General features: G+C 41.5%; 1 protein-coding gene across 1 annotated transcript; it reads right to left on the bottom strand.

Moving 5' to 3' along the window:
• Positions 1-4,988: 4,988 nt before the first annotated feature.
• On the bottom strand, positions 4,989-8,672 carry e2f6 (E2F transcription factor 6). The gene is made up of 9 exons (XM_079180409.1): positions 8,429-8,672; positions 7,646-7,966; positions 7,447-7,487; positions 7,252-7,292; positions 6,877-7,063; positions 6,528-6,683; positions 6,002-6,116; positions 5,681-5,819; positions 4,989-5,562 (listed from the first exon to the last, which is right to left on the bottom strand). Exons 1-9 carry the CDS (start codon positions 8,543-8,545, stop codon positions 5,525-5,527), a joined length of 1,155 nt encoding a protein of 384 aa, XP_079036535.1. The 5' UTR covers positions 8,546-8,672; the 3' UTR covers positions 4,989-5,524.
• Positions 8,673-11,634: the final 2,962 nt, after the last annotated feature.

Here is an 11,634-nt window from a genome sequence, read left to right on the forward strand (position 1 = left end):
CATTGTTTGGGGCTGATTGACGGTCACCTGCTGACACAGCTGCTTTGTGTGAACTCATCAGAGGTCTTTATAAGGACGGCAGCGTTCTTATGATCTTGCTTGCCAGAGTGTCCGGGCTCATGTTTTTCCTCTTGTTTTTGTTTCCTGCATTTTAAAAACTCATCTGATTTACAGAGAAAAGACACTTTGAAATCCGTCCGTTTCCCTTAAAGAGTTTGCTTTTAGTCGCGTTCGCTCTCGCCACAGTCGTGACATTTAACAGAGACACGAGGTGGAGAAGACACACAGTTGATCCCTCAGAATGATTCAGAACATACATCTGTGAATTGAATCTTTGAATACAATCTCCTACTTAAAAAAGGGAAAAATGAACACCATGAATACTCAGGCTGCTTGAACAGCAAAGACATTTTTTTGTATCCCTGTACAGATACACATGTCTGTTAACAATGTATCAAGTTTTATTAGAGCTCAACCTAAATGTGAATGAAATATTTTTTGTTAAATGTACAAGAAGTGCATTTCCCCAAAATGCGGCCTCATCTGGACGGTTGGGACTCTTTGTTCAACGCTAAATTTTATTTAAATTAAAACAGATTCCAGTCTAGATTTGATTACCTTTAAATGTTCAATGTTTCTTTAAGAGAATTACTGAGACACTCCGTGACTTCATAGTGGGTCTTATTCAAGAAGAAAAGTCTTTGTTTTTGTTTTTGTCTGCTTTTTGTTGACTTGTAACACGGAAGGAAATATAAACTAAATTGTCCCAAGAGTCACCGTTGATTTTATTCGTCACGAATCTTCCGTACTTCTGTAACTGCACTCCCGTAATTCTTTACCCAAATTAAAATAAAATCCTAAATCTAAGTATTTTTGTTGCCAGAACTTAACTAAGTTGTTTCCTGTGAAGAAGGAAGTTTATTTTGAAAAGACTGTGTGCATGTAACGAGTAAAATATGATGCGTGTTGCTGGAAAACGCACAAAAAATGAGAAATAAGTAGATATCATACGAACCGTTGGATGAGGATACGTTGGCTAGCATCCAACAAATATTCAGACAGCTAACAATGTGTTTTTATGTGGCATAATAAAAAGATAACAAAGGAAATGTGCTCAAACGCTGTAGATTTCAAAATGAGCAACAGTCACAAGGTCTAGAAAGCTTTTGAAAACTTAAACAGGTGTTAATCATGAGAAAAAAGTTCAAGTTTGATTGGCTTTGGTTGCAGTTTAGCCGTCTATCATTTCCTGATAAAACGTACTAAACAAATATAAAACGAACAGACGGTATAGAGTTTCAATTCTGTCTGATTCTCACTGAGAAGCTGCAGGTTGCATGAAGTCCTTTGTACTTCATATTGATGGCAGAGATTCATAAAAAGAACTTAAACAAACAAGTTCATGATTTCTCACATACAAAATACAACAATAGACATCAATGGGAGGTTTGGAAAGACACTCTTTAAAAACTAAAAATCAAACCAAGGAGTCTGACTGGTGGCATTTTTTTGGGGGTGTATTTAATTGTGGGAGGAAAAAGTGGAGAAATTCTTATAATGATAATAATAATTTTCATCCTATAATATGTGAGAGCAGCTCTGACTGGCGAGAGAACAGGGAGAGAGGATGGTGGCATTTATAAACTGTGTGACGCACAAGGTGGACTCCTTTCTCCTGTGTGTGTGTGTGTGTGTGTGTGTGTGTGTGTGTGTGTGTGTGTGTGTGTGTGTGTGTGTGTGTGTGTGTGTGCGTGTGTTTTATTTATAGTCCTGATTGGCGTCATCAGCTCTGAACAACCCACTGCTGTTTCAGAAAGTCACGCTGCGATGCAACATGTTAACCATCAGCATGCGTCAAGGCCGAGACCCAACTGCACACCGAGCTGTCACACCGTGTGTGTGTGTGTGTGTGTGTGTGTGTGTGTGTGTGTGTGGCAGTAAATTCACATGGTGAATAAACCTCTCCTTCTATCAGCTGTGCTGCAAACAGGAGATTTCGTCCGACACAAATCAGTTTTAATACACAGAAAGAAAAATCCCTCTTTCGATTGTGACTCACTTCCTGGCTTTTATTGTTTTATTTCCTTTGCCTGTCAATGTTTATTCTACAACATTCAGCGTGTTAACATCCATTTTATTTTTATGTGTATTTTCAATTTGTGCATATATAAAAAAAAAAAAGTGGAAAGGTGGAAAAGTGTTTACGCGAGGCTGCAAAGTGCGGCAACATTTTTTAATTTATTAATTTATATTTTATTTTATTTTGTATTATTTATTTATTTTATTGTATTTTATTTTACTTTACTGTATTTTATTTTTCTGTATTTCATTCAATTCCTTCAACTTCTATTTTATTTTTCTATAAATTTTATTTTTTTACTTTCAGCTTTAATAATTTAACAAACAAATAAACAAAACAAATAGAGGAGAAACAAAATGAAATACTCGTTCCATCAAAATAAATGAAGTGGTTACCAGAAAGATAAAATAAAGGAAATCGTGAATATAACATTTTCTTTTCCTCAAAGATTATAAGAATATAAGAAACCCTCCGATATAAAAGTTGGACTGATTGAGTCAAACCAGTAGCCGGTGAGTAACATCTGTCTCGTGTTACATGCAGATCTGTTCTTTTCCCTCAGCTGATGCCAGAAATGTTGAAGCCAAGTGTGTCTCAACATGTTTTCAGTGTGTTTTGATTTTTTGTTTTTTTCATTGCTTCAAAGCGTCGCTGCAGGAACTCCAAGAGTCGCCAAACCCCATAAAAACAGTGAAAACACTGTAAAACTGCTACGAGGAGCAATTCACAAAGGGCTGTTTTTCTGGTTTTGGTTTAATTATGACTTAAAAAAATACACGAGGGGGGGGGGGAAGCCTGAGTTGAGCTTGTTGGTGGTGAAGCACTTGATGTGGTTATAATGGAGCTTACTGGAAACACGTTGGCAGGACGCTGACGCTGACGTTTTGAGAGTTTGGTCCACTTGTCATCTAACAGAGCTTTTTATTAATGCTGCTGTTTGGTCTTTATTAAATATGGCTGAGCTGCAAAAATGCTGCTGGTCCAACACTTCCCAAAAGCCCCCCCCCCCCCCCCCCCCCAACGAACAACATCTTTAAATGTGTGGTCTCCAAGCTCAGGCTGAGAAAATTAGAGTGATATTATCAGGGATACTTCCTGAGACTTAACAAAGCTAACGAAGTAGTTGAGTTGGCTCAACCTAACTGCGTAGTTTTGTTGGCTCAACCTAACTGCGTAGTTGAGTTGGCTCAACCTAACTGCGTAGTTGAGTTGGCTCAACCTAACTGCGTAGTTTTGTTGGCTCAACCTAACTGCGTAGTTTTGTTGGCTCAACCTAACTGCGTAGTTTTGTTGGCTCAACCTAACTACGTAGTTTTGTTGGCTCAACCTAACTACGTAGTTTTGTTGGCTCAACCTAACTAAGTTATTTCCTGTCTAGACAGAAGTTTTTTTTAAAAGACTGTCTGCATGTAATGACGTGTTTCTGACTTTCGTAGGAAAACGCACAAAAAATGAGGAGTAACCAATATTTAGACAGCTAACATTAGCATCAACTGAGCCAGAAAATAAGCTCATACGTTTGTTACTTATATATTTTTATTTTATTTATTTATTTAAGATTTGATAAATGGTCAGCTTTTATAATTCAATAAACAAATAGAAATAACAAAAGAGGAGAAACAAAATAACATCCTAAAGAAAGTCATTGAATAGTTAAATAAAGAGTCAAATAAAAAATATTTAAAATATATAAATCTGAGTAACTGACCAAGCCTCTTCTTCTTCCTGTAAAGCCGAACATTATAGATTTTTACTTCTGCTGATTGCATTCACGCTTCAGAAATCATAAAAGTGGTGTTAATTTGTGAAGATCGTCTTGCTGAACAAAGCGATTATTTGCCATCTTGTGTTCTGCAATAATCCAAAAATCTTTTCTTCTTTTTAAATACGTCATCCCTGCAGAACTCTTCATGCTTTAAATGAATGGGCTTTCACCAGAGATGGTGACTTAACAGACACCACAGCTGATAAATGTTATTGTATTTCGTTTGTTTGTCTTAACGTCATGTTATTAGTCCCTGAAGCCCAGTTTGTCTTGGACCACTTTCTCTCTTTCCTGTTGTAACGTTGACGCTCTGACAGACGCTCTCTAGATGAACGCTTCATCTCACAAAACCTAAAAATGTAGAAGAGAGACGGTCCAAAGTGGGTCTGTGGGTCGCTCCGACGGTTTGATAGATGCAGGAGAGACTGTGGGAGGATTTGGCTCCAGGGTTTGAGGTTTGGATGTTGTGGTGGAGCTCATGTGAAACAGTATCTGAGACACACACACACACACACACACACAGCCTGGCAGCCATAGTGTTGCTGTCCACAGACTAAATGAGAGACAATCATGTATCACTTCCTGGATCTCCCTCTGCTCATTATTCATGTGTTCATGGGAGGAAAGACTCTTCCTCATGTCAGTTTGTGATGGATAAGAAGACCGACATACAGAGTAGTTTATCAGACTACATACATTTATACTTCAGGGTATTTGTCAACCTACTTCCAGTTACATTGTTTTTATTCCCAGAACAGGAATCAGGTTTCATGAATGTGACGCAGTGATGCTAACTGTCCACTGGGTGGTGCTGTTGTAAAGACGTCCGGATCGTTTTAATTCAGCATGATCAATAATAAAAATGATCAATATTCACCCACCATGTTTCTGTTGTTGGTGAATAAAGTGTTTAATTGTTCCAGACGTGGAGGGAAATCCTCGGTCACATTATATATTTTCTAACGAGACGCTGTGGGTTCAGTGCCTTGCTTAAGAGCACTTCGGTGATGGTTTCAAACATGCAGAGCATCTCTCTTCACTGATTCCTGAGTCTGTTAGCAGGTTGAGCTGCAGAGAGGTCAAAGGTTAAGAGGCAACCTTAAAGGCTTAACAATAAGCTACGTTCAGTTTCTTATGAGTTCATATTGTTTTATTGATTACAGCATCTTTTCGGTATTTTCTCCTTTTTTTATAAAGAAACCAAAATGAAACAAAGGAAACAAGTCAAAGACAAAGTCAAATATCATACAGCACCGTAAGTCAGGACATGATCGTAACATAGAAATCATACAGAGGCACAGCCGAGTGTCTGCGTGTCCACAACGAGCTCATTCTCATACAAAAATAAAACGACGAAAAACATCCCGGGTCAAACTCTTCTTCCTCTTCATCGTTTACGTCATAATCTTCTGAACAGGACCAACAACACGAGGAGTTCAGTTAAAAGAAAACTGCGACGGTGCAAATTAAATGGATCCATAAGTAGTCTGCCATGTTGATGAAGTTCTCCGCTGGTTATAATTTAAACAGGGCACCAAGCCTGAGCTCGGTCAGGACCGGATCTCACGCCACAAACCCTCCTGGTACCCGGAGACGATGCCTTCAGGCTCCCGTGGTTTGTTTCGGCCTCGCGTCTGAACTGTGAGGACAGCCGGCGCCTCCTGGTGGTCGTCTGGTGGCTACGCTCTCTGCACGGCGCTCAGCGGACTGTTGGACTCTGAAACAGAAACACGATGTTAATTACTGGTTAGTGTGTGTGTGTGTGTGTGTGTGTGTGTGTGTGTGTGTGTGTGTGTGTGTGTGTGTGTGTGTGTGTGTGTGTGTTCTGTGGTTACCTGACGGCAGCTCGGCCGTCTCTATGCGGCTCTCCTCCAGCGTTACGAAGCAGCGGCTCTTCTCTCCTCCCGTCTCGATGTCACAGGTCATAACCGCGATGGGACCCTTCCCCCCCTTCAGGTGGACCTGGATGTTGTCCTGCATCAACACACACACACACACACACACACACACACCAAAAGCTGTCAAAACATTTGAATATTTAATCTAAAATACCTTCACTCGTGGAGACACTTTGAGGACTGATCCAGCGGTCCCCCAGTGATAACGACATTGTTCGTTTTGAGTGAAGAGCCCGTCACACGTTTGACCGTCTTTACCTCCTGCGGAGCCGGAACCTCCAGCTTGGTTTCCTCCGGAGCTTTGACCACGAGCACCGTCTGCTCCTGGAAGACCGCGAGCCGGCTGACGTCCTCGTGGGTCACGTAGGCCGACGTGCACGAACAACAAAAGGTCAAAGAAAACCTGCTCATACGATAAGATTCATTCACTCCGACACCAGAGAGTAGCTTCAGGCCTCCGGGCTTCGTTTTGGACTGTTTACAACAGACCTCATGTGTGTTGGTGCGTAACGTGACCCAGTGATGTTGTTGGGCAATTCATGGATGAAACCTGCAATAACTGTCTGGACCACATGGGGGCAGCAAAGCAGCTGTTAACACATTGACAGATTATCCCTTTATCCCCATATCCTTCATGTTAAGTCATGTCTTGATGAATGTAAATCTAATATTCTCTCTTTCTGTCTCCACCACCTCCCAAAATAAACATCCGGGCTCCTGAACGGAGAGATGGAAGTCTGACCCCCGGCTCCTCCGAGCTGGTCGGCTGTAAAAAAAAGGATATTCGGCGTTCCCCTCGTCGTCGGTCATGTCGAAGAGCTGCTGGGCGCAGCTTTTGATGAGCGTGTCCAGCGTGTCCTCCACCAGCTTCAGGTTCTCCAACTCCCTCTGGAACTTCTGCTGGTTGATCCTCACGAAGCTGGAGATCTCACAGCTTCCTCTGGAAGAAGGTTTACGGGCAGCACGCTGTTTATTTCATCCACCGGTCAGGCGCTCATGTCAAAGATGACGTTTTAAATCGGCTTTAACGTGGAGAAATAGGGATTCATAACGAGTATAAATGTGTTCATAAAGCACCGAACTATGAAAGCAGACATAACAACAACACAAGGTGAATTCATCTCTTCACTCACATCCACTTGAACGTGTTGGCGGACTTCTTCTTGATGAGGCTGATTCCCTCCAGGACGTTGGTGATGTCGTAGACTCGGCGCCGGCGGGTCTGCAGGATCGTGGTCACGTGACGGAGGTCCACGGAGCCGTCCGGAGACTCCAGCAGCAGGTCCAGGAAGCGCTGCGTCAGCATCCACAGAGACACGTCTGGATTACAACGACAAGAGTCACGGCTGGGAAGGAAGACGTGGCGCTTACAAAGAAACAAAGAGATTTTCTAATTCAAATGTTTTGTCTAAGAATAGAAGTGTTTAGTGGGCAGAACAACCGTTCTGTGATACAACTCTCTGTACTTTAACACAGAAATGACGTCATTAGAGGACAGAAACACGCACCGGATCTCTTGGTGCGGATCCTCGTCTGAGTCGGACTGAAGCTGGAACGAAGGAGACGTCAAAACATCTGATTAAACTTTAAATTAGTCACGTCTGTGTTCCAGCACAACATCTGCTCCCAGATGTGAATCACAGCCTATAAATAGAAACAATAAATAAAAAGCAGATATTAGACCGAACCAGCAGTCTGTTTACCTCGTCTTCTTGGCCCCTGAGGTCTTCTTGGGTCCTGGATCCTGAAATTATTGAAGCTTATTGTTGTTTGATATTTTGATACATTAAAAGAAAAATACTTTTTACTGGACTTTATATCTGTAAATATATATAAAGTAGTTGAGAGTTACACTTGAATGCTACGTGTGAATAAGAATCTGTGTTCTGATGATCTCCTGACCTGCTGTGGAGGTTCTGGTGTCGGGGGTTCTGGTGCCGGAGGCTCCACTTTAACAGGACCATCATCTCCACCTTCTTCATCACCTTCATCGTCGTCCTCACAGCCTCCACCGGGGGCCCACTGATCCTCCTCCTCGGACGACCCGGCCCCCCAGGGGCTGATGAGGCCCATGGGCCCGTCCAGGTCGGGGGGCATGATGGGGATGGCGTCTCCGTTGACCCCGTCGGAGGAGATGTCCTGCGGCAGGAAGTGGTCCTCACAGATCAGGTGCTGCTCCGTCGAGTCCTGCTTGTCCGTCTCCCTCAGCGCCGCCAGCCACACCTGAACACACACACAGTCACCAGTAACTAGTAACTGGTCGATTCTGTCATTTCTATTAGAAGAGTTAACAGTTATGTCTCCTTTAAACATGTTAAAGGTGTTTCTATCTGTATTACATGGTAAATACAGCAAAATAACCACTTTATTTTACATTAATTCCCATTGAAAGTTCCCACCGTGACTATTCTCGGACCGCTAGTGTTTGTACCAGTAACGTGTACGTCTATATACACACACACACACACACACACACACACACACACACACACACACACACACACACACACACACACACACACACACACACACACACACACACACACACACACACACACACACACACACACACACACAGGGCTGCTAACCACCAGCTAACACAGAATAAAACCTCTTTATTCAAGTAACGAGACGTTACGTTACATCGCAGCATCTCAGGTTTTGGTTAAACTCGTGCGCCCGTACCTTGACCCGCGCGGTGTCTTGTGGGAAGTTGAAGAACCTCTTCGGTGGTCGGTTGAACATCCCCCGGTTGACGTTCGTCACGCGGTTCTGACACCCGGACACGACACACTTCACCATGTTGACGCTGACCCGAACCGACCCGGGCTACCGGTGCATCCGAAGCTGCCCCCCCGTGTGTGTATAACCGTTAACAGCACCCCGCCGCCACAACGCGACTGTCCCGGTTTGTTTACGTCGAGGTTCGTTGTTGTTTTCCAAACCGGAAAAGGCGTGTTTATGAACCGGAAATACAACAGAGGAGGGGAATATAGCAGAGCGCGCCAATGTGGTGCCGCCTAGTGTCTGAGAACCGCTATTACACATATCTAGACAATAGATTACAATAAATGTGTATTTTATCATTATCTACTGATTTACTTGAATAACTTATAAAGACACAACATTAACTATCTACATAGCATATACTTTGTTACAATTTTAATATCAGTGTCAAACTCCTTTCCCTTACAACAGACTATATTCTGCACTAAAATATAAACTGTTTAAATTGTAATAAACAGTGATTAGATGTAAAGCCTACATTGACTCAAGTACTGTATATTAGGACACATTTAACATACCTGTATTCTCCTGGAGTGTTTAATTGTATGGTTCTTTATACTTCTCCACTGAATCTCAGATATATACACATACATATATTACTTTACACTCACCTACATCTCAGAGGTAGATATTGTTCTAGGACTTTTACTTGTTGTGGAGTAATTACATACTTTTACTTATGTAAAGGATCTGAATACTTCTCATTGGCTATATTACAATATTGATGTATTTGATCAGAAGTATAGTGATATTTGTCAGTAACACCCATCCTGCCGACTGTGATTCATTTGCAGCAGGTTTTCAGCTTCATGGAAACTATTTGAAACTACAACAGCTGCATCAAAGGAAGGGAAATGAATCTGACAGTAATGTTATAAAGCTAAAGCATGCAATCCTAAATATCTGCTTCAGAAGAAGAACGGGTCGTAATCAGTGTCGCAACACAAGATTTATTCAGAGCAAGAGATGCCAACACCAGCATGATAAAAATTGTACAAACTTCACAAGTCAAATTAAAATATCACGGAGCGTATCTGGTGACCTTAAACATACAGCGAAAATATCAACAAAACCCATGCCATGTGGTAAGAAAACTGCTGTTGAAAGTTTGCGAGTAGCACAGAAAAAAGGGGTAAAAGGAGAGAAAATGAATGTTTGTATAAAAACCCCTCATCGATGCACCGCTGAAAAGAAACTAACATTTTCATAAACTGATGATTTCACAAATATTCATATGGATTTCTTTTGCATTCTAGCATGTCACATGTTAGTGTTGAGATTCTCTATGTAAATAGTTACAGTTTAGCTTTTACATCTGATATTACAATATCTAGTCTATTGACTGTCTTTAAGTGGCAGAATTGTGCTTTAACTCCCATTTTCCTTTGTTATCAGTCAGCATAACTGACTAAATAAAAATACAAGCTGTCAGTCTATCTAATGCAGTAGTTCACTGGCAGGAAGCTGCAGACACAAAGCTTTGGACAGAGATGTGAAGAATGAGGCTTTTTCAGTAAAAGTCCAAAGAAGAAGCATCTTTAAAAGGAAAACTCCCCCAGCTGGCAGCTTGTGAATGTTTTTCCTTCTTAAAAAAAGAGTCACCAGATTTTGGCTGAAGATTTGGCTGATGTCATAGATGGTGAACTCTGGATTTTCTCCTTAAATTTCTTTAAAATTACACAAATATTTCCAACACACTGAAGTGAGAGGAAGTGTGTGACTCATGAATCTAAGTTTGGGGCTGCTTCTTCAATTCAAAGGGTCAAAAAGTACTCACATATATATATATATATATATATATATATTATTTAACGTTTGATTCTGTTCTCTGTTGAAAGGCATTCTGGGAAATGAAGGAAATCTCAAAATGAACTAGAAATAGAAGAGGCAGGTTGAGGAACGAGACCGATGATTTTTAGTTTTAGAGAAGTTCGGTTATTTTTCTGCCGTCGGTTTGTTTTGGCGGATGGAGCTAAAGACTTCGATACCCATGAGCCTTTGGGCCATTGTTACCTAATTCATCCAATATTGACCCAGAATTAAAAGAATAATCTTCAGTTTTCACTTATTGTCAAAGGACAAGTGCACAAAGCAGAATTTGAAGCTCTGCGATTGGATGCGTCTCCTCCAAATGCACCCTGGGAGTTGCAGTTTTACTTCTCCCCGTTCTAACACAGCTGTTCACCTTCAGCTCTGATCATTCAGCCGGCTGTTTCATCTCCATCCATTTCTAGAAGTGCTCCTTCTGGCATTCGCGTAACAACGGACCTCGTGTGAGACCGTTTTCGTATTCGCATCTTAACTTTCTCTTAATTGTAAATTAGCATAAATACGGCGCAATAATACCATATAAGGCCTCATATGAGGTCAAATGTCCAGAAAATCAATAGAACTTTCACAAAACTTAACGCCAGAAATAACTCAAATGAAACAATGCATTCGTGGTTCAAAATGTTCATTTGCAACATTATGTTTTAGGTGGTTAACAATGGAAAATATTTGATGCTAAATAACTGGGTGTAATGTTTGAGACAGGAGCTCATCAGGTTGGAGTGGTGGAGGTTTAGACTTTAAGGGGACCATGAGGGGGAGTTTTCCTTTCAATAACAAATCAACTCAGACAACATTTCTTCCAGGATTCTTTCAAACAATCACCGGCACAAAGTCTCGTCAAAGTCACAGTTTCCACAAACTCGCTGTACAGTTTTTGCTTCATTTACCACGTGATAATACTTTGACATACTCCAATAAAGTGCATGCATGATCGACGGTGTTCAGAAAACATTGTTCCATCAGTACTGTGATTTCGGACTGAATGTCATCGTAAAGGCCGATTCAGATCGAATACTCAGTCGGTAAAGTTCAAGTGCGCAGACGTCGCGTTACGACTGCCGGCTCTAGTTTTTAATTCATCTTTTCAATCAACAATCAAAGATAATTAAAAAAAGTGCTGCTTGGTCATCATGTCGTCTGGCATCCCGTCCCGCCGTGTGCTCACACAACGGGACGCACGATTGGAAAGACGTTTTCTACAGAACGAGTGCAATATACAATGACGGATGGGGACGTTTGACCCTGTAAGTCCAGTGGAGCCGTCAGCCTTT

This window comes from Pholis gunnellus (genome assembly GCF_910591455.1).
Source record: "Pholis gunnellus genome assembly, chromosome: 19".
Lineage (NCBI taxonomy): Eukaryota > Metazoa > Chordata > Actinopteri > Perciformes > Pholidae > Pholis > Pholis gunnellus.

What these genes read in the sequence shown, in the direction of transcription:
- e2f6 (XM_079180409.1), bottom strand. Translation starts at nt 8,545, where the DNA reads ATGGTGAAGTGTGTCGTGTCCGGGTGTCAGAACCGCGTGACGAACGTC. An exon ending in GACGACGAGGGGAACGCCGA is followed by an intron (nt 6,117 to 6,527) that starts ATATCCTTTTTT and finishes TTGTTCGTGCAC; the next exon opens with GTCGGCCTACGTGACCCACG. An exon ending in GACGGCCGAGCTGCCGTCAG is followed by an intron (nt 5,563 to 5,680) that starts GTAACCACAGAA and finishes TTTCTGTTTCAG; the next exon opens with AGTCCAACAGTCCGCTGAGC.